At 40.4% G+C, this 24,516-nt stretch overlaps 6 protein-coding genes across 7 annotated transcripts; 2 read left to right on the forward strand and 4 right to left on the reverse strand.

Moving 5' to 3' along the window:
- Positions 1 to 135: 135 nt before the first annotated feature.
- Positions 136 to 2,454, forward strand: LOC129771070 (probable tubulin polyglutamylase ttll-15). Of its 2 annotated transcripts, XM_055774376.1 has the most exons (3): positions 136 to 387; positions 473 to 650; positions 702 to 2,454. In XM_055774376.1, the coding sequence occupies exons 2-3, from the start codon at positions 618 to 620 to the stop codon at positions 2,322 to 2,324; spliced, it is 1,656 nt and encodes a 551-aa protein (XP_055630351.1). In that variant the 5' UTR covers positions 136 to 387; positions 473 to 617; the 3' UTR covers positions 2,325 to 2,454. The 2 variants fall into 2 exon arrangements, with proteins under 2 accessions (XP_055630351.1, XP_055630341.1); XM_055774366.1 differs by having other exon boundaries at positions 136 to 650.
- On the reverse strand, positions 2,428 to 3,278 carry LOC129771076 (dynein axonemal light chain 1). Its single transcript, XM_055774391.1, has 2 exons — positions 3,020 to 3,278; positions 2,428 to 2,963 (listed from the first exon to the last, which is right to left on the reverse strand). Exons 1-2 carry the CDS (start codon positions 3,172 to 3,174, stop codon positions 2,510 to 2,512), a joined length of 609 nt encoding a protein of 202 aa, XP_055630366.1. The 5' UTR covers positions 3,175 to 3,278; the 3' UTR covers positions 2,428 to 2,509.
- A 1,979-nt stretch (positions 3,279 to 5,257) lies between these two features.
- On the reverse strand, positions 5,258 to 6,935 carry LOC129769696 (zinc finger protein ZPR1). Its single transcript, XM_055772115.1, has 2 exons — positions 6,680 to 6,935; positions 5,258 to 6,585 (listed from the first exon to the last, which is right to left on the reverse strand). Exons 1-2 carry the CDS (start codon positions 6,788 to 6,790, stop codon positions 5,293 to 5,295), a joined length of 1,404 nt encoding a protein of 467 aa, XP_055628090.1. The 5' UTR covers positions 6,791 to 6,935; the 3' UTR covers positions 5,258 to 5,292.
- A 51-nt stretch (positions 6,936 to 6,986) lies between these two features.
- Positions 6,987 to 8,237, forward strand: LOC129769703 (vacuolar protein sorting-associated protein 26C). Its single transcript, XM_055772124.1, has 4 exons — positions 6,987 to 7,166; positions 7,239 to 7,319; positions 7,373 to 8,051; positions 8,114 to 8,237. Exons 1-4 carry the CDS (start codon positions 7,110 to 7,112, stop codon positions 8,197 to 8,199), a joined length of 903 nt encoding a protein of 300 aa, XP_055628099.1. The 5' UTR covers positions 6,987 to 7,109; the 3' UTR covers positions 8,200 to 8,237.
- A 478-nt stretch (positions 8,238 to 8,715) lies between these two features.
- LOC129765595 (uncharacterized) lies at positions 8,716 to 9,438 on the reverse strand. The gene has a single exon (XM_055766010.1). The coding sequence runs from the start codon at positions 9,436 to 9,438 to the stop codon at positions 8,716 to 8,718; it is 723 nt and encodes a 240-aa protein (XP_055621985.1).
- Positions 9,439 to 14,182: 4,744 nt separating this feature from the next.
- Positions 14,183 to 15,693, reverse strand: LOC129777093 (DNA repair protein RAD51 homolog 1). Its single transcript, XM_055783164.1, has 3 exons — positions 15,441 to 15,693; positions 15,075 to 15,381; positions 14,183 to 15,017 (listed from the first exon to the last, which is right to left on the reverse strand). Exons 1-3 carry the CDS (start codon positions 15,534 to 15,536, stop codon positions 14,392 to 14,394), a joined length of 1,029 nt encoding a protein of 342 aa, XP_055639139.1. The 5' UTR covers positions 15,537 to 15,693; the 3' UTR covers positions 14,183 to 14,391.
- Positions 15,694 to 24,516: the final 8,823 nt, after the last annotated feature.

Below are 24,516 nucleotides of genomic sequence, written 5' to 3' on the forward strand. Positions count from 1 at the left end.
TCTGCTCGTTCCTTTCTGCCCTTCTCTTCTAACAACAGTTTATTTCGAATGTATTCTTCTCTCTAGTCAAGTTCAAGGCAAAGCGGATCCATGCGAACGGTTTATAAAATGCGAGATATTTTTTTCAAAACTGGCGATAGTAAAACATTACATTTCGCATAATATTGTTGCTATCGCATGCTTTTTTTTTCAAATACAACTTTGATTCCTCAATTTTATTCTCATCATAAGTGTTGAGTAATTTTCAATCTTGTCTAAGTTTCACATTCCGGGCCACCGCCTCAGGTGTTCTCTCATTAGCAGCCACGAATGGAAGTCACAATTCATTCATCGTTCTCCACTTATCGAGGGCGTTGTTATTAGTGCCCACCAGGTGCATTCGCTTAGGTAACGTAGGGCAATCTTAGCGAGAATCATTTAATCGAGATTTAGAGTTGATAAAGACTACTTATTCAAATTATGTGATTTGAAGAGTTTGGCTGTCCATTGTAACGCATCATAATTCATGTCACGAGCGTGAATGAAAGTCCACGCAAGTCCACTTGAAATCTGACCTACATTCCGCCAAAATTTCCGATGCCAACAGAGGGAATCCTAAAACTGGAAGCGAACAAATTATGACGGAGAAACGAAAGTTGGGCAAAAAGAAGGTAACACTCGCGATGCTGATGTTAATCAAACTACATTCATAATAATTCCAGCAATTCCCTCCGAACGCGGAAGATGAGAGTGAAATGGTTGAAAAATCTAAAGTGCCAATCCAAATCACGCATCAGATTGAAGAACTGAACTGCTTTTTCGATCTGAGGACAAAACGCGGACAGCTGTTGTTCTTCACGGTCACCATCTTGGCCGCCACCTTAACACAGTGTCTTCCAAAAGATACCATCTCCAGTATTCTTCAGCTAAGAGAACCGAGTGACAATGTGGGACTCGGAACACATACCTGCAAACCGGAAGTGAAAATCGTTGAAAAAGTGGCTCAATCCGTGGGCGAAACTCGTCCAAAGTATTGGATTTATGGACGAAATCCCAACGGTGGACATTTGATCCACGTCCAGAATGTTCTCCAGCGGTTGGGCGTTGAACCGGTGAGCAACGATACAGATGATTGGGACCTGCTATGGGCTCATGACTATCCGTTTCGGAAAGTGGATTTACATCATTTGAAGCCACACCAGCTGGTGAACCATTTTCCTGGGTCAGGTTTCATCACAAATAAGGTCGACTTATCAACAACTGAAATCAAGTATATCCCGAAGGCATTTAAGCTTCCAAGCGATGAAACGAAATTTAGACAATACGCCCAGGAGAACCCGGATAAACGGTTCGTACAAAAAAATAACCAACATCGATACATCGAAATAAAGCAGATCGAAGAGATCGATTTTGGCAACAATGACACATTTATCCAGGAATACATAGACGATCCGCTTCTCGTGGATGGCTACAAGTTCGATATCGGAGTTTACACAGTCATCTCATCGATCGATCCTCTTCGCATCTACATCTACAAGGGGGACATTCTCTTCCGTTACTGCCCAGTGAAATACCATCCTTTTGATGCAAAAAATCTGGATAAATATATCGTTGGTGATGACTACCTACCAACATGGGAGCTTCCAGCACTGAAACCATTCTATGCGAAGCTAGGCTTCGGTATGAAAGATTCTTTCGATGCATATCTCCGACAAACGGGGCGCGATCCATCCATCATTTGGGAGCAAGTGGAGGACGCCATTCGTTTGGCTATACTCAAAAAAGAACCGCTGTTGGCAGCGATCCTTTCACGATACGCGAGCAAGCGCAACTTCTTCGAAATGATGCGCTTCGATTTGGTGGTGGATAACAAAATGCGCGTCTTCCTGATGGAAGCAAATATGAGCCCAAATCTCTCCTCGGCCCATTTCAAACCGAATCGCTTGCTGTACGAGCAGGTCATCTACAATTTTCTGCGGCTGGTGGGCGTGGGTTCGGATCTAGTGAGGGAGTCTTTCGCCAAGCGATCCACAGAAACCGAAGCTATGGTTTCGTCGCTGAAAAATATCGTCGTCGAAGCGGAACGCTGCTCGGTTGCTGCATGTACTGAATCTTGCGCCCTGGAAGAATGTTCTCTGTGCGCTGGTTGTCTGAGCGGAGCGGATCTGAAAGTGTTGCACGCTGCTTTTAGAGAGCACATCAATCGGGGAGATATGAAACGAATTTTTCCAGTGCCAAAAAATGATCGTCGACAGGTTGAGTCGAGCGAGTTGAACGCGAAGAATCGATGGATGAGTCGGTGGTTTAACGAAAAATGCAAAGCGGATGTTTCATATTGCTATTGATGGAATAGATTTTTTTGGTTAGTTTCCAGTTTTGAGGAAATAATGTTCGTTGTTATGTGTTTTAAAATTCCAATTTCATTCCACTCTATACATTTAAATAACGTCGACAATAAAATTTTACTTTTTTTAACCCCCACATTTTTTTATTGATCAAAAGAAAGCAATCTCAAGCACAACGCGCTAATCTAAACCTTTTCCGGTTGCCCAGGCTGCTGCTGCTGTTGCTGTTGGCTGTCACTTTCCTCCCTAATCACGGTCTCTCCGTCCAGCTTTCTCAGCGACAGCAATCTTTTGCTGGCCTCTGCTCGCCACACACTTTCCTCCATCGATTCGACCAGCGGATTTCCGGCGAACAGTAGATCTTCCAGCACGGGCAAATCGACCAACCGATTGAACTCTACCCAATCCTTAACCAAGTTGTTACTCATATAGAGCACCTTCAACTTCTTCAGCACGTTGATACCCTTCAGTTTCTCGACGAGATTGTAGCTCAACCAAAGCTCCTCGAGCGTATCGCTGACCCCCTCCAGGCCGGAGATGGCCTTGATGTAATTCCGTCCCAACGAGAGGACGCGTAAGTTTTTCATTCCGCTCAAGCCGAATATTTTGTCGATCATATTCGTGGAAAGGGATAGCTTTCTGTGGCAGAAAAATGTTGGTGGAAAATGTTGAACAATCTAAGCTTTGGTACTTACTCGCAAGCCACCAGCGTGGAGAAGGTGGTATCCATTTTCTCTATCGGTGGCCATTGGAAGCATAGATCAATCTCCTTGTCGTCGCAGGGATTCGTCTTGGTGCGATCTTCCAAGCGCTTCAACGCTTCTTTGATAGTGGTTGCTTTCGTATTCATATTTATTCGAATATTGTAATCTCTTTTAGTAAAATTGTACTGAGATTCGTCGGAAAAATAAGTATTGACCGTTGTACGTGACGAACAGATTTATTTGTACATGCTCAGTTAATCGAAGTGGCGTTGTTATTGACAACATATCTAAGAATGATAGTTATTGCTAGTTGTTAACGACCCAACCATTATAGCAAAACAAGAAAACCTGAGAAAATATAAATAGCAATGGAAATCATGGCACTGTGACATGGTACTTAGGATTGGGATAATCAATTGCAATATTTCGGAACGTTTTAATTTTCCGCGAATCATTTGCGGGAAACAAATTAAGTTCACCCTGGTAGCATGTGATATTTTTGCGCGTTCCGTTCGATAGTTGAAATGCTGGAGTGCGATAAATACCTCATGCTTCGCTAATCCTTTATTTTCATTTGTCCTCTTCGTATAAATTTAGTCGCTCGTGTAACAAAAATCAGCAGGTTTAATTTACAGAGCTATGACACTTCTTGAATAGAAAAACCTAGCCAGAAAATTTCACCTGTCCCGGGCTTCCTCATGCCGAAGGAGGACTAGGCTCTGCGGAATGCATGCATCTGCACTAACGAGCTGTTTAGCCTTGACCAATGAATTGTTGAACAATCGCGCTGGTACCAAGGAAGCCAATTTCTTCTCCATGTTCTCCATAAGCATTCAATTCCAGAGAGGAAACGTCCGGAACAATTCTCCCTTAGCCCCCACAGTCCCTTCAGTTCCACGATCAATGGTCGGTACCTGTGAGTTGAATAGCGAAATCAAGGATGGTTGCTCTAGTCGTAAACCATTATATCGGGACGGTTGTGGTGGATCGAGAAGATGGGCCGAACAGTGCAATCACAATACAGCTTGCAACGGTTATTTTTCAAGAAAGGTGCAGGCTGGTACCGAGGTACCGATGTCAACTAATAGACCAGAATCGAGCGCCATCTATGGATAGTGCAGGCCACGTTGTTGTGGCTCTCGGAGTTCTACAGAACGGGGAAGTCTGCCATAATGTGCTCTATATTTTCTTCGGGTTAATGATATATCCGGCGAATGTCTGTAACGTTTTGATGCCTGCTGTTTCTGGTTGGCATATACATATTATCAATCGATAAATACGTTTTCATGTTATTTCATAGCTCTTTATATTTTCATGAATTATATTCAGTTGCTTACTTTCAATTAATAACAGGAAAAAAGTCGAATTTCGTTATTTGTGTTGGAGTTTCAAAAATGACTATGTTTTGAAGAGGTTGAATTAGATTACTATTAAAACCGAATGAAGATATAAACATATATAAAACATATTTTCTGGACATTTTTCATTCAATTATACCCCCTTCTTCAAATAAATATCAATGAAGCTAAATATACAATAGCAATATTACAGAGAACTTCAATTTGCACTGTATTTTTTTTTAAAATGGTACCCTTTTTCATTAACCGCGATTACTTTGATAATTATTCGATGTATTAATATTTTGATTTTTCATTATTCGATACAAAATTACTCGATTAAAATTGCAGATATTCGATTATTTGAATCAATCGAACGATTAACCGATGTCTCTAACTGCAAAACGCGGGAAAAATATTTCCACCACCAACCGACACTGAGAGTCGATTTGTTCTCTTGAGCTGAAACATAAAATAAGAGCTTTAGCTTCAACGGTAAAAAACTTACCTTTCAACTTTCCAATGCTTTTATTGCCACCAAAACAATTCCACACACAAAATGCAAAAAACAAAATATCGCAAAATATTGCTGTTACAAAATCCACGATGATCTCATCTCATCTCAGATCTCATAAGTCGCGGTACCGTATTGTATTTATTATGAACCCTTCATAAGTATCTATAATAATGAAATAGAACCAACGAGCAACATTCTTATCGACTCGATTTCTAAAATAGGGTCCATTGTATCCTCTTCTTCTTGAGAATATGAGACCTGACAGCGAGCAGAAGCAAAAGCTGACATATTTTAATCCGGATATCAGCATGGTAATGTGTTGAATATCAAGTAGGAAGAAAATTTATATCGGACATAGCACAAAGCAAAAAAAGATCAGATAAAATAAACTTTATTCTTCTTCAGTACTTTCATGAACTTATTTTCTCATCTGATCCAGGCTCACCATAATTTTCCGTCTTCATGTCATTCAATCCTAGTTCTTCATTCTGCTCATGCGATCGGTGATACTTGAAGATTCTCAACGCCTCGTCCGGCGTTCCATCATCGTTCAGCGACTGCACGTAACTGTTCCCCGTTGGGTCATCCAGAACAATTGTTAGATGCCTAGTTCCGGCAATGGCTTCATCCAGCTGTCCGAAAAAGTCGTCCATCTTTTTCTTCGTATCTTCGTCATTGGAATCCATGAACATGACAAAGCTCTCCGCCAGCTGTTCCTTCATTGCAGTTAGCAAACCTTCGATCGTCGTGAAACGTCCACCAAGAGTGCCCGCCCCAACCTGGCACTCCAGCTCGCGAATGTAAAGATCGCATGATTCGGATTTCAAAACGTCACGCGAGAAATCGATCTTTCCCCGGACAGCTACTTCAATCTTGACACCCTGCTCCTCAATTCCTCCACCCGGCTTAACTTCATTCGTCCTCAAACCGCAGTTCTCACAAACAGTGGCCATAATGACCACCTCCTTGAAGTGGGGAATGGTTGTAAGTTTCATATTAGTCTCGCATTCCGCCGCACACTCCGGACAATTGGTTTTGAACTGTAGGACCTCGCCTTGTAATTCCTCCAAGGGCCACGAGCCTTCGGCAATCGGTTTCAGTAGTTTATCTTCCCCCTCCGGTATCGATTTTGGTTGTTGGGATTTTTCGGCCTCCGTCTCATCGTGGTTGAACACGCCCAGCAAATGGTTCTGCTCTTTTGTTCTCCTGAAGTGTGTTATTTTCATATTCGGATCGGACTGCGGTACCAAAGGATTCTCCATAAAGCTATTGCCAGCGATGTCTTCGATTGTGATCGTAAAGGGCGACTTTAGTTCCTTCAGTTCTTTTAACTTTTCTACGAACGTTTCAATCTGTTCGGCCGCCTCCGGATGCTGTATTCGTCGTACGGGTTGATCCTGCTCTAAGCCCCGTATCACTCTATCGATGATGCCCTCGACAGTGGTAACTTCACCCTTCTGCGAACGTGCCGGCACTTCGAAGTCAAGCTCCTCTATCCGTACGCTGGCGAAATCCGATTTCACCACACGCCTGTTTAGATCCTTGAGCTTGTCAATGTTCACGCGGATACGAATGCCTTTGGGGGCTATCTCGCCACCCGATTGAATCTCGTTGTTCTGGTAGCCGCAGTGCTCACAACTGAAGGACATGATAACCACTTCTTTGTAGAAAGGAATCAGGGTGAGCAGCAGCCGGGTGATGCCCTGAGAAAAAAAAAACAATTCGGATTGATCAATGTGCGCGTTTGAATCGAAAACCAGGAAAGGCGTAGAAGCTGCGAGAATAAGTAACACTCACATTTTCGTGACAATTCATACACATTGACTCGATCTCGGTTGCTCCGAGTTCTGGTTCCTCATCCACATCCAGTTTCGGGAAGACCGGTGCTGGTTTCGTTTCAGTTGCCATTATGTTTCTATCACAATTTAGTTTAGTCGTAAACTTAAATGTTTGTTAAAATGCTACGACAAAGAGGTTAATGTCTTTGCATGCGACCGTTCTGCATACGGAGTAAAATGACTTTCTTCTCTCTGATTTGACCAATTTGACAGCTATGCTGACATCTTCTGGTAAATTCAATTCATTCGTGTGAAGTGGGTGGTGAGCGTTCATGAAACCAATTTCATCTCTCGCTGTTCATTTCGAATAAACCAAAACAATTGTTATCAGCTCAGTACTGAAGATAGAACCGGATTTTCACTGAAACCAATTGGAAAAGTTATTCACAATGTCCATTAACCTGGATATTAGGCTCAGAAAGGCGAATAAAATATACTATGAAGGGGTAGATGAGAAATACGAAACAATGAAAATTATTATCAAAATAGTCATGCAATTCAATGTTTTCATTTTTTAGGAAACCATCAGTGGGGTGATCCAAATTGCGTGCAGTTCCGAAATCAAGCATGATGGAGTAGTCCTATCACTTGAAGGATTAGTATGAGAATAATGTTTCAAAAAAGCACTCAAAACTCAGCCCTTCTTCCCCAGGTCAATCTAACCATCAGCAACAAAAATGTGGGCATTTTCGAGGCTCTGTACAACTCGGTGAAGCCAATCACCCTCCTCAATCAGCAGGTCGATTTGACTCCATCGGGTAAATTGCCTGCTGGAATGACACAAATCCCTTTCGAACTGCCGCTAATTTGTGCCAAGGAACCAAAAGTGCTGTACGAAACGTATCACGGTGTGTTCGTCAACATTACCTACATGCTGAAATGTGAAGTCAAGCGCAGCTTTCTGGCCAAAAGCGTCGTAAAAACGCAACAATTCATTATCCAGTACTGCCCAAGTTCTCCGCCGGAAAAGAAAACCGAGGTAAGCTTCTCCATCAGCCCGGAGACCTTACAGAAAACGGCGAAGGAGAGAATCTCGATTCCGCGGTTCCTGATTACTGGCGTGCTGGATTCGACCGAGTCTTGCCTGACGCAACCATTCACCGGATGTCTGACGGTGCATCACACCGAGGTACCGATAAAATCGATCGAGATTCAGCTGGTTCGGGTGGAGACTTGTGGATGTGCCGAGGGGTACGCTCGGGATGCGACTGAGATTCAGAACATTCAGATTGCCGATGGGAACGTCTGTCCCAAGATAGCCATTCCGATTTACATGACGTTTCCGAGGCTGTTTACGTGTCCAACATTGATAACGAAGAATTTCAAAGTTGGTATGTTTTTTCCGGTACATTACTGTAACGTTATCTTTTAATGTATTTTGTATTCGTTGCAGAATTTGAGGTCAATCTTGTGGTAATTTTCGGTGATGACTATTTGGTGACGGAAAATTTTCAGATACTGTTGAACAGAACTGCCTAGTATGACATAAGCTATTTTAAATAAAAATTTAAAATATATTTTTTTCTCCCCGATTCGATTTATTTACTGAATACATATTCCTCCTTCATGAATGTTACACAGAACTGCAACTTAGTTTTGTACAGGAGATACCGTAACTCCACCATAACCAGTTAAAAAACCAGCAATACTCAACATGCGGCCCGCGGGTCGCTTGTGGCCTAGAAGGCTCTTCTGGTTTGTCTAACAGTTATTATTTCATTTTATACAATTGTGTATGTGTAACAATAATGAAAACCTAATAAATCACCTATTTTTCTGATTACGTCTTTCAGTAATGATGCCAAACCAGAAAACAGGGCACGTTACCATGAAATAGAAATTGTACGCTCCCGTCATCGAATGAACGTTCCTTGCCCGAAAGGGGTATGGAAAATCCCCTGACTAACACAACCTGCCATCAGCTTAGGACACAATAGAGCCTATGGAACAATGGGCCTGATTCTTGAATACACTTCACGGTACATACATACATAATCAGTTGAGAGCCGTGGTGGCTCGTGTTGTCTCAATTATTCGTCTCCAATCAACTCGGGCCTGGGCCACTCGTCGCCGTAATAAGCGTCCCGTCACTCGCAAGCGTCCCGTCACTCGTAAGCGTCCCGTCACTCGCAAGTCGGCTTCGATCTGGTCGAGCCACCTGGCACGTTGAGCCCCTCTATTTCTGGTGTCGGCGGGGTCATTGAAGAGAACGGATTTCACTGCACTGTCGTCCGGCATCCTCGCGACATGTCCGGCCCACCGTAACCTCCCGACTTTCGCCTGTTGTACAAAGAGAATCTCTCCAAGTAGTGCCTGTAGCTCGTGGTTCATAAGTCTGCGCCACTCTCCGCTTTCCGTTTGTACTCCACCAAAAATAGTCCGCAGCACTTTCCGCTCAAAGACGGCCAGAGCGCGTATGTCCTCCGTGAGCAGCGTCACATTCTCGAGTCCATAAAGGACCACTGGTCTTATTAAGGTTTTGTACACCGTTAGCTTTGTGCGACGCGGTATTCTCCTTGGCCGAAGCGTCTTGCGGAGCGCAAAGTATGCACGATTTCCAGCTTGAATGCGTCGTTGGATCTCTTTCGTGGTATTGTTGTCAGCGGTGATCAGAGATCCCAAGTACACGCATTCATCAACCACTTCCAGTTCATCGCCGTCCACTGTCACTGTCCGTGAAAGACTCACTGTTTTCTTCTTTGAGCTTCTTCCCACCATGTACTTGGTTTTTGACGCATTAATTAGTATTCCCACCCTCCTGCCCACCGCTTTTAGTTTGGCGTAGTTTGCCTCAGCCGTCGCGAAGTTTCTTGTTATTGAGTCAACATCATCTGCGAAGTCCAGGAGTTGGTACTTTTGTTGCAAATCGTGCCCCTCGTTTCGATGCCCGCACGTCGGATTACACCCTCAAGTGCTATATTAAATAGCATACAGGATAATCCATCCCCTTGCCTTAAACCTCTGCGTGATTCAAAAGGGCTCGAGAGTGCCCCCGAAACACGAACGTAGCACATAATTCGCTCCTAGGTAGCTTTGATCAGCCGTGTCAGTTTGTCCGGAAAACCGTAGTCGTGTATGATCTGCCATAGTTGTTCTCGATCGACTGTGTCATACGCTGCCTTAAAATCTATGAATATGTGATGAGTGGTCACGTTGTACTCCCGACATTTCTGGAGGATTTGTCGGAGGGCAAAAATCTGGTCCGTAGTGGCGCGGGCCCCCATGAAGCCTTCACGGTGGAAACGAAATAAACGGCACGCCATTGAACTACGTTTTACGAGTTAGTGAAGTGTCGAAGATAATAATGAGTTTTCAGGCAGAATGAGCACTTTTCAAATAAAAAGTCATTAATTAAAATTAACTTCTTCGTATCAAACTGGTATTCAATGTGAGTGGAAAACTTTGTTTTCTTCATGTGATATAATAATCTCATACAAAAATTTCATCTGAAGATAATTTGATATTATAATGATAAGTTTAGTGGGAAACTCAGGTGTATGACACGATTATCGCTATCTAACTCTACCTACCGTCACCACCTATCTCACTATCCCTCTGCTGTAAAAGTTCATCATCGACATCACGATATGTCAGATGGTGATAAATTGGTAATTCGCGATGACGTCGACGTCGGGTGGCGACTTCAAGTTAGAGCCATAATTTGGGTCCCAAAATCGTTAGTGTAATCTCTACCAGATTAGAAGACAAGGAGCCGGTTTTCAAATTTTTAAATATGAATGAAAATTTTCACATTATGTTATTTAATTATAAGAAACACGTATTTCTGACTTTCATTCAACCATATGGCCATACAATTCCAACATTGTTGCTGATTTTTTTCATTATAATATAACGTTGTCTTCATGAACAATTTTCGTATGAGACTTTTTCCCCAATGTGTTTTTAATGCAAACAAAAATGTTTTTAATTTAAACAGAATACTAATTTGATATGGAAAAGCTAATTTTCATTCATAATTTTAATTTTGAAAACGTTCACTCCGACTGAAAATCAGTTATTCTTTGACGCTCCCCTAAACTAGTAAACGAAGCTCACTGCCGTCAACTCGGATCGCTGTTTTGAAGAAAACAAATACTTCTGACGTTTGAGATGTTGGCACCAAAAACATGGCGGGTGCCATACGGCTGGGGAAACTAATCTCGTATCCAGATGTCGACACCGTACCGTTGTCATCGCGGATACGTTTCATTCCGTTTCCACTGTGAAGTGTATTCGAAGTGTATTCGAGAATCAGGCCCAAGGCCGTACGACACGATTCCAAAGACTACTTGCTTAATTCAGAAATCCTTGGGTTTTTATACAATTTTCTTCTATCCTAATTCTAGCCTAAATTCAAATCTAACGTGTGAAAGAAAGAGAAAACTATAAACGTTCTTACTCCTTTGCATGTAAGTCCTTTATCTATCGCTTATCTGTATTTCACTACATGCAACCTGGTTAGACTTCGACTTTGACTCATAACTGCATTCTAAGGGCAACGAACTTAAGGTGAAGGTGGAAGCTAGCCACAAATGGCTGCCACAATGGCGTTCATTTCTTTCATCTCCCTCCCTCACCCCTCGCCCGAAAATCAATAATTTTGCGAAACAGTAGGTCGTATGAATAAAAAAAAGTATTTACTTATTCTGCCCGTTTCCAAGTAAAGTGAACTTTGTTAGTATTTACTTGAATCCGTATGAATAAAAGTTTACTTTACTAATTTGATTTTCGAATTCGAACATAGTTTTTACTTTGTCAAACATCTATCAACTGATTGTTTAGGTTTCGTTTCCAAAGGTTTTTTTTTTGACAAAGCGTGAATACGCGATGAAAAAGGAATAGTGTCGACGTCTGGTGGCGACTTTCAATTAGGAACCATAGTTTGGGTCCCTATCTCGTTAGTGTAATATCTATCATATTAGAAGACACGAAGCCAGTTTTCAAATCTTAAAATTTGAATGAAAATGTTCACATCATGTTATTTAATCACTTAAAACATTTTTTTCCGACTTTACATTACATCATTACTGAAACTTTTCATTATAATATAAAGTTGTCTTCAAAAACAATATCGTACAAGATTTTTTCACCACCTGCAAACAAAAGTGTTTTTCATTTAAACAGAATGCCAAATTGGTACGGGAAGGTTATTTTGACGTAGGACTACGTCTTTCATTTCTATACCGGGGTGTAAAATCAAAGTTTCGAAAACGAAAGCGTTACGCCGGAGACCGAGATTTTGAGCGTTAATAGCTCCTAAACAGCTGAACGAAATGGTATGATTAACACTTCATTCGAAAGATAAAATGTCTACGCGTTATATACTTGTTACTTTTTGATCCAAAAACTTGTTTCAATAGTCTTAAAATTGCTTTCAAAACAGGCTAATGAAATCACCAATCGGTATATAAGCGAGCGCCACTCGGAAATTCACTCAGTTATAATTGAACAGTGATTGGAGCATGTTGTCGCTGTGTGGTGAAGCTCTTCGTTTATCATGAAAGCGCGGATGAGCGGTGTCACCAAGAGCCTGTTTGTGCACCTTAGGCCGAAAGGGAATCCATCAGGAGGAGAGTGATGCCACGAACGGTTCCGCTTGAAACATCGGAGCAACCAACACACACACATACACGCGCGGAACTATTTTCGTTTGGATGCCATTCAGCATCGAGAAATTTCAGGAAAGATGCAATCATTGTTGAAAAATAATCTGCCAGTTCCCCTGAGAACTGAAAAATACATTCATGCGAAAGAGTTCATTTTAATGTTTTCTATCCATGTAACACTGCGACCAAATATTTTTCAATTAAGTGCTATTAACAGGTGGTTATTGAGTTAGCATTAACCACTGGTGGGCTTCGAGTATCGAGGAAAATCAGGAAAGAACTAATCGTTGCTGAAAAATACTCTGTCAGTTCCCCTGGGAATTTAAAAATACATTGATGAGAAAGAGTTTATTCTAATGTTTTCTATCCATATAACAATGCAACCAAATACATTTGGTTTTGTGATTTTTCAATTGATCGCAATTAACAGGAAAGCTTCTGAAAATTATTCTTTTTCGGCGAGGAATCAAGGGATCGAGGGATTCATTACCTAGCCTGACTTGACCTGAAAGACATGCAGTTTGTTTGGAACTGTGAGGGAGGGCAGAAAAGCCAGGAGGCAGGAGACAGGAGAAGAAGAGAAGGTGACCAAGAGAGTATCAGCACCAAAAAACGGTTCCGATTGAGACATCGGAGCAGCCACCACACACACATACACGCGCGGAACTATTTTTGTTTGGTTACCATCCAGCATCGAGAAGATTCCGGAAAGATATTATCGTTGCTGAAAAATAATCTGCCAGATCCCTTGGGAATTGAAAATTACATTCAAGCGAAAGAGTTTATTTTAACGTTTTCTATCCATATAATACTGCGACCAAATACAATTGATTTTGTGGTTTTTCAATCATGTGCAATTAACAGGTGGTTATCGAGTTAGCATTAACCACTGGTGATGGACTTCGAGAAGAATCCGGAAAGATATCGCTGCTGCAAAATAATCTGACAGTTCCTCTTGGCATTGAAAATAACATGCAAGCGAAAGAGCTCTCGTTTTCGAAGTGCCTCAAATATTCATTTGGTCATTCATTCAGAATAGATTCAGATTCAACTTCAAACAAATGATCACTGAATCAACGATAGCCCTACGTCACCATTGCAGTTATACCATAGATATAACCCACTTCCTGTTTTTTCATTCATAATTTAAATTTTAAAAACGTGTTCATAGTAAGTAGCTACATCGAGAAATTCCTTCAAACCAACCAAAGCTCAGCCCTTGTATCTTGAGAAACCGCCACTAAATGAGTTCTCCCTTCTAATGGTTTGCAGGAAATATGCCACGGACGTCTTCAAAAGTTTCGTATCATATGGAAGCCCAGCTGTGGATTCCACGATTACCGACTGGATGATGCTTTCTTCCTTTTCCTTCTACTTTTCATGCCGTTCCACGTTACCATTCAATTTCAGTTGTGCACGGGTACCTACCGGGATTCCTTATTATTTCGTTGCTCGGCATTTTGAAATATTTTTCTTTCCCAGAGTCATCCTTGTTTCATCCTGCGCAAAGTAATGAACATAAACAAAACATTAAGAGCCTAATTCTGAGCGTTATAAATCATCTTTTTCTGAAAGTTTATTTATTTTAATAAGTTAAAAAAATCACATTCAGGTACAAAACACTTGAAACTTACTGATTTCCGGATTCGCATTTTTTTTTCGTTGAATCGGGGAGAAGAAAGAATTCGTTGCGTCTTAACGTGGATGCTAACAGGAACAAAAATTTAACACTTTGAGTGATCAGCAGAGTTAGGTGGAGTTACGGTAAATAAAATAGAATCTTAGATTGTCTATGGAATATGTTCAAATGAAATAAAAAATGTTTAATTGGAAAACATTCATTTATTAAAAAACTTATTTCTCATGATTCTCATCAGTGAAAGTTCAAATGCTTCATGTAGGCAAGCACAGTTTCGTTATACAAACCCTAATCTGAGTTTCCGGAAACGACCGGATGAGATTTCTGACCGTCGTCTTCCGTTGAGGTTTGCAAAAAATGTACTGTACAAAGCTCCGTTAAGGAGTATAACTGGAAGAATAGTTTAGGCTAGTTTTCAAGCAGTGCTCATTCCTTAACATCTCCTATTCCGTCCGCATTGATCGCATACATGGCCTCGCTCTCCGGCAGACAGGGCGAATCATAAATTTTACAGATTCTCGTCTCACCCCGACCCTTCCGCAGGTATAACCGCGTCGTAGAGGCATGTGCCATAATGTGTCCTCCGATTGGTTTCTTCGGATCCGGGTTGAACATCGCCGAAGCGTCCACTTGTGCTACTACCTGATTCGTGATGACCACCGCCACACCAAACTCATCCGCCAACCGTAGAAGCATTCTCAAGTATTTACCCAGATTGACCTGCCGCGCATTGAGTTCCCCTCGACCGGAGTAATCTGTTCGAAAGAGAGCCGTTGCACTGTCCACTATGAGCAGCGCGTATCGAGATTCGGCCATCATAGCAGCGGCTTGTAACAACAGCTGCATCTGGTGATCGGAATTATACGCTCTCGCGTATGCCACATTATCCAGTACATCTGCTCCGGCCAAATTAAAGCGTTCAGCAACTCCTAGCAGCCGTTCTGGCCGGAACGTCCCTTCCGTATCAATGTACAAACATTTGCCTTCGCCTCCATTCTGACTGATCGGAAGCTGACAAGTGACGGCCAAAGTGTGGCATATTTGTGTTTTACCTACAAACTATTGAGAATGACATATCAATCGAATAAACAGCCTTACAGAAAACGAACCCGTCCGGAACTCTCCAAACAGCTCAGTGATACTTCCAGTCTCTATTCCCCCGCCAAGCAGCTTGTCCAGTTCCTTCGAGCCCGTCGTCAACTGAATAATTTCCAATCGTTTCTGGTGATACTCAGTTGCAGTGGTGAAACCCATCGGAACCATCTTTGTTGCCTCCAGCAGTATTTTATCTGCTTTGGCTTCGGAAATTCCTTTGATTGCTATTAAATGTTTCTTGGGGGCAAATGCAATCGATTCCACTGTGTGGTAACCTGCTTCCGCAAGTTTCTTGATGTCTCCGCTCGTAATGCCATTGCCCTGGAATTGAGAAGTTGAATTTGCTGGGTCGTGTTAAATCATGAAACCAATCGAAGAACCTCTAGTTTTCCAATCAACAACGGTCCGAAATCGCATTCCTCTTGCTCAACCGTCACGGCGGCGGCAGCTACAGTATTCTTTGTCTTCTGCGCCATCGCGGAAGCAGATCTGCACAAATGTATTCCAACTATTGTTAAACTGGGTGTGTTTTTTTTCTACGAGAAATTAATCTGAGTGTTTATATTTGTATTCGATCTGTTTGAATTGCGCGGATATTCTACAGAATTGAAAGTCCCTCCGCTGCGGATGACAGTTTTCATTCAACCAGAGACGTATTCAGGATGTTGTTATTCATTGGAGGCAGGGATGCCAGGTGATTTCAGTAAATGTGTGCCTACCTCCGTATAAGGGGCCGTCCAAATACCACGTGGACAGAAAAAGCACGATTTTATACTCCCCCCTCCCCCTCCGTAGACAAGCGTGGACATTTTCATATCCCTCCCTCTGTTGTCCACGTGGACATTTTTCCTTATTTTATTAGAATAATTGAGAAAATAACTGAATTGCGCAAACATTAAATTTTAATTTCATTTAAGTTTGTTTCAAATTTTACTAGCTGTACCCTGCCACGCTTTTCTGTGGCACTTGGAGGTTTCATGGCAGCGAAATGAGTAGCAGAACAAACTATATGTTTCATATGAGTTTAATTTTGAAATACTCGTAATACTTTGCTTTTCTTTGAATTTTCTATGAATCTGTAAATTATCTTTCTAGTATGACAACACGGAAACGCGCAATATACAGTTGAACAGTCCGCATCCGAATCTACATCACACAATTCCAAAGATTGATGTTGAGCAATGCCAATCAAATAAAAAATAATGGATTTAAAATCGTTATCAGGTACACTTTTAGTTCACGATTTTTTCAACACTTGCAAATAAATGTGTTGCTACAACATACAATAAGTATTAAGTACTAGAAAGTTGATTTACGTTCACAGCTTTACTTCAGAAATGTGCTTATTCCATCTGAAAATCTCAAAACTTCTTGAGGGGTTGGCATCAGTTGGCATCCACATCCTTGAAGTGGATTTTATATTATGTCATAATATAGCGAACTTTTCGAGTTAATGAAGCGCACAAAAACAAAAATAATTTCAAGGAAAGAAAAGATGGAGTAGAGAGCATGCACTAATATCTTCATTTGACAAAGGATTGAGGAGTGAAGAGTCGAAATTTCTAAGCGATTTCGAAACGCCTGTTGTTTCGATATAAATGATAACATGAAGACAAAAAATACAGCATTTTCAAACTACAAATTTCTGGTTCACGGATATCGTACGTCTATATTTTAGTCTAATGTGTATATGAGTTGTAGACAAAAGACATTGCAAGAAAAGATAAAACGTTTTTGGTTTACTTTCAAAGTTTTTATAAATTTTAAAAATACATTCCCAATAATCCAATCAACCTGGTTATTTCGCTTCCATTTGATTCATAGAAAATTTTAGTAGAACTATTTTCTACAGAGGTATTCTCTCTCGAATTTTGAATCAAGAATATTTCATGAAATAATGAACGCACTGCAAATCAATGGTCAAATCTGCCCACTGCAAACTTGAAAATATTCTATACAAGGTCCACTTGTTGCTTTGACGAATGTATTATTTTATAACAGGGTTACAGGGTTTCCGCAATGGTTCCGGGAATTTTCATAAGGTACTTATAGCGTATTAGAAATATTTTCAATGTAATTTAGTTTTTAATTTTTCAACTGCTTATTGACCATTCTTCATTGAGTGTCTAGATGGATTTCAAAATGCTCGCGGAGAAAACTACTGCCCTGATTCAGTATTTCGAACGATTCGCAATATTTTGATCGACTTGATGAAATTCCATTCTGTATTCCGTTCCGTTGGGCAAAAAATAGGGAATGCAAAATTATAACTCGAACGAAATAATGGATTGGAATGGAATGCAAATCCGGCGGAATGCAGAATCGGGGTATACATCAGAAAACTCATGACTCATTGATTTTTTATTAATCTTGCACGAAAAGCTATTTGTATTGCTCTTTAGTTTTTCTCCGCTTAAATCCTTATCAAAACATCAGTTATAAAATTCGAACAGTTTACTAAAGAATAACTCAACGCCAAATTAATCAGCCGCTGCCCGATCCTACCCATTTTTGACGTAGAACTACGTCTTTCAGGAAGGGTGCCAAATCAGAAAACAGGTCACGTTTTTATGAAATAAAGTTAACGTTAGTAACTATTTTCACTGTGAATAAATTATCATGATTTGAAAACCAATCGAATCGGAAATTCTCTAAGATTTGTTTGATATTCTATACATTACAATTCGCTAATCTCTAAACGGTTTAAATTCATGAAAACTGGAAGAATTCCCTTTTTCCCATACATTTGACCTGCCGACTTGTGTGCTCACCCTACCCGTATTACGAATGCTTATAACTCGAACATTTCTTAACAGATCGGAAAGATATGTGCATCAATTGATAGGAAATATTTCTACTTGTCTATCACAATTAATGAAATTTTGTTTTTCAAGAGATGACAATGATATGTCAAGCGTTATCTAAACGCCCTAATTGCCAAGTTTTGATTGGCCCGATTTACGTTTTCCCCAACACAGACTTCAAAATCGATGTACCTGTGGAAATCCGTTTTGCAAATATACATGCAGTCCGGGGGTATTTTTGTTCCCACCGAGCTGTGTTTCCCTAACACGGACTTCTAAATTAATGTGCCTGGGGGAATCCGTTTTGTCAAAACATGCAAGTCGGGGATATCCTAAAACAATATTCGAAGCGGTAATCAAGTGGATTGCGTAATATAATTGTGGTGTTCTACGTCGAAAATACGGTCGTGTCCTAGATACAACCCCTTACAATTTTTTTTATATTTGTACATTTTTGGTTTGAAATACGTTGCCCGATTGAAACAAGTTTTTGAGGAATCAATTAAGTTAATAGAAAGTTAATTGATTTCTCAAAAACATGTAGAAATGTTTAAAATGCTGAAAAAACTTTCTTATAAATATATTATACCTATTTGAAATATTGTTATATACAAATTGTTAGATAGCTGATTCGGAATATTTCAGGTGATCATATTTGATGAAGAAAATCTTCCACGCTTATGGTCAAAACTTATCTACGAAAGAATTATTGAACTTTTCTATGAGACCGACCGAAACTGACTTTAATTCAAAACTTACGCTGTTCAGCACTCTCAGGCGGCTCAATCCGTTTTTTGATAAATACGAAGGGTATTGAAATTCTTGTTGTATTTGAAAAAAAAAATTTCCTGTCCACGTGGACACGATCTATACCAACTCCTTCCTCGCCGTGGACAAGCGTGGACATTGTCTTACCACCTATCCCCCATCAAGTTGTCCACGTTGTATGTGTACAGCACCTAAACATAAATAAATTGTAATTGCTGAATATTTATTAGATTACTATTGCTAAGTGAATTGGAAAGTTTAGAGTGAAAAATTAAATTGGAACAGATTTGTGGAGAGACGCAGAATTTAAGAGCTACGAAGGAATAGTAGTCGTAGAAGTGTAGACGTGTAAGGTAAAAAAAAGGGTTCGTTTATTTGAAACATTTATTCAAAATCAGAAACTTTATAGCTGTACTGGAATCGCGAGCGCCATAGATGACCTGAAAATAAAGAAAAGAAAGGGTTAGGTGAAAAACTATAAATGTAAGTAAAAAGATGAACCTGAAAAGAAAAAGAAAGTAATAAAAAATATTTCAGTTTAAAGCTGCCAACAACAAAACGCTGCTGTTGAAATTGATGTTCTAGGTTGATACGAACAAAATGTCTTCACATGGAACGAAAAAATGTCTTCACAATCATCGAAGGAAACTAAAATGCATAACTTATTTTTGAACAGTGTTAGTTTATCCGATGTTCATTCTAATTGGTATTATTATATAGCCTATTTAATTAAACTTACATTGTGGTTTTAAAATTTATTTCAATAAATGTGAACAAAGAATATATTGCGCAACTGCGAACTAAATTTTATGAGTTTAGAAATGATAATTGCCTTGACCGTTGATTGCTTGAATATAGCACCTTTCACAAAACGGAACTGTGACAACTCAATTTGTTTATTTCAGTTTTGAAGTTTTGGATCTAACTCAAACCATATCCATAAAACTAATTATTGAAACGGTATGAAACCAGAAAACCTTCGATTTGTGGAGTGATCGTTTGAAAGATCTTGGTTAATCTATTTTATAGTGTGGGCCCAAAATAATAAAAATACAATCTCACATTCATTTGAACTCTCGAGCGCAAATGAACTGGTATCCTCTAGAGACAATATGTATCTAGACCGCTTGAAGTTCTCCAGAATTTGAAGTAAAAGTCGCTTTGTTGTTGAATTCATTCTATATGCTAGTAAATTTACTGCTTGAAAACGTGTGAAAAGGCAAGTCGATGACCCTGAGACAAAAGTCTCCGTTGATTACTAAAAACAAAAGTAAACGAGTGACATTGTGACAAACGTCCTACTTCTTTCGACGGTATTTTTGGCCGATAGTTAGAATATATCTCTCAAAAACCCACGTACGCTATCATACTGAAATATCTTCACATATTTCATAATGTCTTCACAAAATCAAATGCCAAACCCTTCGCAATGAAGACACATTTACTAGAATTTTTGCGAACTTTCTCGCCAACCAATCAGAACGAAGCGCGGGATCACTTGCGAAAGATGTAACCCGAGACGGTCGGGTATGAATGAATGGGGGAGTTGCTAGTGAACGGCTTAAGCGCCACTCCCGAAGGAGACCGTTCACCACTGTTTCGGTGCCCAGCTGAGACTCTGCCAAAGGGCAGGTTTTTTCTTTGAACCCCCAAACAAGAGAAGTTTCAAGTTCGACCGTCCCAGGCACGTTGGGAAACGAACTGATTGCTGTGGTAATTGTTGCTCGCAACAATCGACCTCAGACTGATAAAGTAGATCTCAATCTGCCTGCGTTATCATCACAGGCAGTAACTCAAACACTCCACGTTTTCCCTTCACGCTTGGGAAACCAGAACCAACCAAAAATCAACAAAGAATAACCAACGGGGAAAGCAATTGGGATCTCATCACAAAACCAGTTTTAGAACTCTATTGTCCCCGAAACCGACAAAAAAAAAATTAAAGGAGACTTCTAACTTAAAAAAAAAACATAATATGGTCTCTATATGTTCAACATAAATATTCAATATTTGTTTCATAAAAAACCATTTACATTTTTCTTTCTTCTTTCATTTTCCTTTAATCTTTGAATCTCTAACCAAAAACTCCACTACGCTATCCCTTCCTTATTCGGCTCTTCAAAACTATCTAAACTTCACTAAGAAAAATCTTCATTCATCATCATTAAATTTTCCAGGTACTTCCACCACTTATCAATCGTGCTTTGTCCGGTGCTCCATCTTCATCTTCTCACTTTCATTCCTATAGGTTGATATGATGGGTGGGTGGGGTATATATATATGCGTGTGTGCTATTCATTCAATATTTTTAATCACAACCAGCGGAGTAAATGCATCCGCTGGGACCTAGGGATTTTGGGTATCTTACTTCAATCAAATCAACACGTACGTGGAAAATCTCATATTTTTCTCTATATGATCATATATTTCATAATTGAGATTCGAACCGGCTACCCTCAACCTGGCAGACCGGACGACTGACTCGCTCGGCTACGATCGCTACTCATAGGTTTTCACGACCGTACCCGCAATAATTTCGACATGCGCATGGAATTAGTAAAGTTTCGTTTGTTACTCACGACCTTTTTGAGTTCGCTGTCCAATACAACTTTGGATGTTGCTTATGCCGCTTAGATCAGCGGGGCCTCCTCCCGCTTGTCGATGGTGCCGTTGCAGAGATTAGCGGGGTTTCTTCCCGCTTGACGTGGATGTTGCTGCTGCACGGATCAGCGGAACTCCTCCACTTTCGTCGGTCGTCGTCGCTTTTGCTGCTTCCTGCCAGCGCTTCGCGCTCTTCAGCTCGTGGTTTGCTGGTACCTTCTCGCTGCACCGTGGGGTCTGGAACGGCTCTAGCTGTTTAACGGTGTGTCGGAATCGCAACTGTCAAACGGAAAATATATGTTTCCACCCACGTGGAATGTCAGCACACATGGCACCCATGGATATAACAAGCACAGATTACCTGGGATTTTACCACGCTTCGCACGATAACACTCCTACTCTTTCTACCTTTTGAGCCACTACTTTTAAATCTAGGAAAAAATAAATTGAAATTTCCAGAAAAAAGAACCCTAAAACTGGCTTGCTCGGAATAACCGCGACTCACTAACCTAAGCTAACACACCGAGGCTCTTGGCAAAGTCCGCCAGTCCAGCCTCTTCCACGATCCAGGACAAAGTGACCGATTACAATTTCTAAATCCTCAGATCAACCAGGCGCGAGATCAATTTTGTCTCAGTTATGTAATTGCCACAAAAGTGCGCAAGTACATAACATTTCTAAAGTCGATTATCGTGGGCAACAATTGCCTCAATCATTAAGGCCATCCACCTTTAATCCCAAGTGCCTGATCTTGCCGGACCTTCCGTCCAACCCATATTTGGGCACAAAGCACCTGCTCTTTTGCAGAGTTTCAAACCAAAAACAGGAACAGCTCTTTCACTCCCCCTTTGGGTGAGGATGCAGCTCAACGTTTCCACAAAAGACATGTTCCAAAACAAAGAAGAAAATACTGAGTGCCGCGTCGCTAGAATGGAATGATTTTTGTCATCCCAGTTCTATCGACGTCTGAGCACTCAGTGGAACCCTACAAATGCTTCTTGTGGAAAGTTGCCCAAAAGAAACAGATCCAAAGCTTTGCAGAATCAAGGGGCCGGCATATCTGAATTTGTGTACCATGCTACAAAGAGCGAACAAAGATAGAACTTCCCAAGCTTTTGCTGCGAAAAAATATGAATTCGCGTTGCTTTGACAGTTGCTTCTGCCCACATTAGAAAGTTGGAACAAGGAATTATCGAAGGTAATTCATTTGTTATTTCCATATCATCCCGAGTATCTTTATTTTATACGTGCTTGCGGTTTTCAATATTGCGGTTTAATTTCGGTTTAATTGGATCCCGTTCATGGGAAACCAAAGATAAGCCGGAGTGGTATGATAATAGGATAATTACTTCATTCCAAAGACAAAATGACCAAGAGCTATATGCGTGCTACATATTGACTCGAAAAATGTTTCAATAGCTTAAAAATTGCTTTGAAACAGGCTATAGAAATCAAACAAATTTGTATACAAACTGGTGCCCTCTCGGAGATCCATTTGGCTGTTATTGCGATGTGAGATGAGGATGGTCACGTTCACACGCCTATGCATTGTGCTCTTCTCTCTCAATTCAATTTCTTTTTTGCTACCGGACTGAACGAAACATTTAGTGAAAATCGAACTATTGATGATAATTCGATACAGATGAGTGCCATTAACTATGGATTTGATAGTGAAGAATGCGAAATGTTTGATATGGTGTGGTGGATATTTCACCATATCAATGAAATCACATTGATAAAAGCTGCGTTATAACATTATTTGTTTACGGATGCCGCAATAGATCGTCGTTTCCAATTGCTGGAAAGGGTATTATTTGTGCTGGGTAATTCCGAGGAGGAATTCATTCCCTCTTCAAGCATTAATAATTCTGTTCCGGATCAACGAAATGGTATAATAATCATTCAAACAAAAGATAAAATATTCAAGAGTCATATGCTTGCTACTTATTGATTCGAAAAAATGTTGCAATAGCTTTAAGATTGCTTTTAAAACATGCTTCTGAAATCACACAAATCTGTATGTAAACTGGCGTCCGCTCCGAAACCCATTTAGTTGTTATGTGCTTTTCTCTCTCAATCTCATTTCTTCTGTCACCGGACTGTACGGTGGCTTATAAGCTGGTGCCGTTCGGAAATCCCTTAGTAGAGGCGAATGAACTGCAAAGTTTAAAGCCTCTTAAAAACAAAGAAGATAATACCATGGACAGACATACAACTGTACTAGCGCTGTACGTGTACAGCGTTGTACAGGTACCACGATAGCATGACACACATACTTTGGTTGTACATTGTACCGCATGTCAGACTGACAAATAGAAGTTTGAATTTATTGCATTGTATTTTCACCAATATTTCAATGAAAAAGGTTTTTATTTAGCGTCTAAACTATCGAACACAACAAATATGTTTCCACTCTGAGTTATTAACTCAAGAGAAAGTTAATGAAAAGAATGTATACCAAATGTTTTGATTCGTTTTGTTCATGCTACCCACCACTAACCATCTATGGCGCTGCGCACAGTACAACTGTAGCCATGTACAGCGGTAAAACAGGTCGGTACAGGTACAGCGATTGTACCGAGTTGCTTGCATGGTTTTAGCGCTGTACATGGTGACAGACATACAATTTTCGAAGTACAACGGTAGTACAGCTGTATGTCTGTCATAAGTATAAGATAAGAAATCCCTTTAGTTGTAATTCCAAATTGACAGCGAAATGGTGTCGCTCGCCTAAACACAATGCTTCTCGCACCCAGTCCCGCTTATGATTTATGCTTGGTATTTCCGAGGTGGAATCGATTCCTCTTTCGAGCGTTCAAAAATTCTTTAACGGCTCAATGAATCATGAATGATAATTATTTTATTCGAAACATAAAATGTCTAAAGGTGGGACCAGATTGCCGAGTTATGCGTCGCGTTGCAACAGTTGTGCTTTGACAGTTGAACATTTTTCAAATATTAGGACATCTTATTTGATTTGTTTGTATGCTTTTATCTGGTAGTGGAAGTGTTGAAACGAAAGTGGAAGAGCCTTTACGTGACAGATATTCGCGTAAGAAATGTGCTTTCACAAGCTCCAAGTATAAGATTGGCGCCGACTGCAGCTTCATCATGGCAGTATTCTGAAGCATTAAAGATTTTGTAAACACTTATCAGCAAATGAAGGTAAATAAAAGATAAAGCTATAATGATACTCAATGTTTTAAATATTTTTTTTTTAATATAGTAGAACTGCCAGCAAGGACACTGAACGATGACTTCTCGTGTAGAAAAAAAAACCAAC

This window comes from Toxorhynchites rutilus, chromosome 1 (assembly GCF_029784135.1).
Source record: "Toxorhynchites rutilus septentrionalis strain SRP chromosome 1, ASM2978413v1, whole genome shotgun sequence".
Classification (NCBI taxonomy): domain Eukaryota; kingdom Metazoa; phylum Arthropoda; class Insecta; order Diptera; family Culicidae; genus Toxorhynchites; species Toxorhynchites rutilus.

Bases quoted from the DNA above. Each gene is read 5' to 3' on its own strand.
- LOC129771070 (XM_055774366.1), top strand. From the start codon at position 618: ATGACGGAGAAACGAAAGTTGGGCAAAAAGAAG. The intron at 651-701 runs GTAACACTCGCG...TAATAATTCCAG, and splicing joins GAAAGTTGGGCAAAAAGAAG to CAATTCCCTCCGAACGCGGA.
- LOC129771076 (XM_055774391.1), bottom strand. From the start codon at position 3,174: ATGAATACGAAAGCAACCACTATCAAAGAAGCGTTGAAGCGCTTGGAA. The intron at 2,964-3,019 runs GTAAGTACCAAA...TTTCTGCCACAG, and splicing joins TCCACGCTGGTGGCTTGCGA to AAAGCTATCCCTTTCCACGA.
- LOC129769696 (XM_055772115.1), bottom strand. From the start codon at position 6,790: ATGGCAACTGAAACGAAACCAGCACCGGTCTTCCCGAAACTGGATGTG. The intron at 6,586-6,679 runs GTGAGTGTTACT...TTTTTTTCTCAG, and splicing joins GTATGAATTGTCACGAAAAT to GGCATCACCCGGCTGCTGCT.
- LOC129769703 (XM_055772124.1), top strand. From the start codon at position 7,110: ATGTCCATTAACCTGGATATTAGGCTCAGAAAGGCGAATAAAATATAC. The intron at 7,320-7,372 runs GTATGAGAATAA...CTTCTTCCCCAG, and splicing joins TCCTATCACTTGAAGGATTA to GTCAATCTAACCATCAGCAA. The intron at 8,052-8,113 runs GTATGTTTTTTC...TATTCGTTGCAG, and splicing joins AACGAAGAATTTCAAAGTTG to AATTTGAGGTCAATCTTGTG.
- LOC129765595 (XM_055766010.1), bottom strand. From the start codon at position 9,438: ATGGTGGGAAGAAGCTCAAAGAAGAAAACAGTGAGTCTTTCACGGACA.
- LOC129777093 (XM_055783164.1), bottom strand. From the start codon at position 15,536: ATGGCGCAGAAGACAAAGAATACTGTAGCTGCCGCCGCCGTGACGGTT. The intron at 15,382-15,440 runs GTTCTTCGATTG...TCTCAATTCCAG, and splicing joins TGTTGATTGGAAAACTAGAG to GGCAATGGCATTACGAGCGG. The intron at 15,018-15,074 runs GTTCGTTTTCTG...AATAGTTTGTAG, and splicing joins GTTTGGAGAGTTCCGGACGG to GTAAAACACAAATATGCCAC.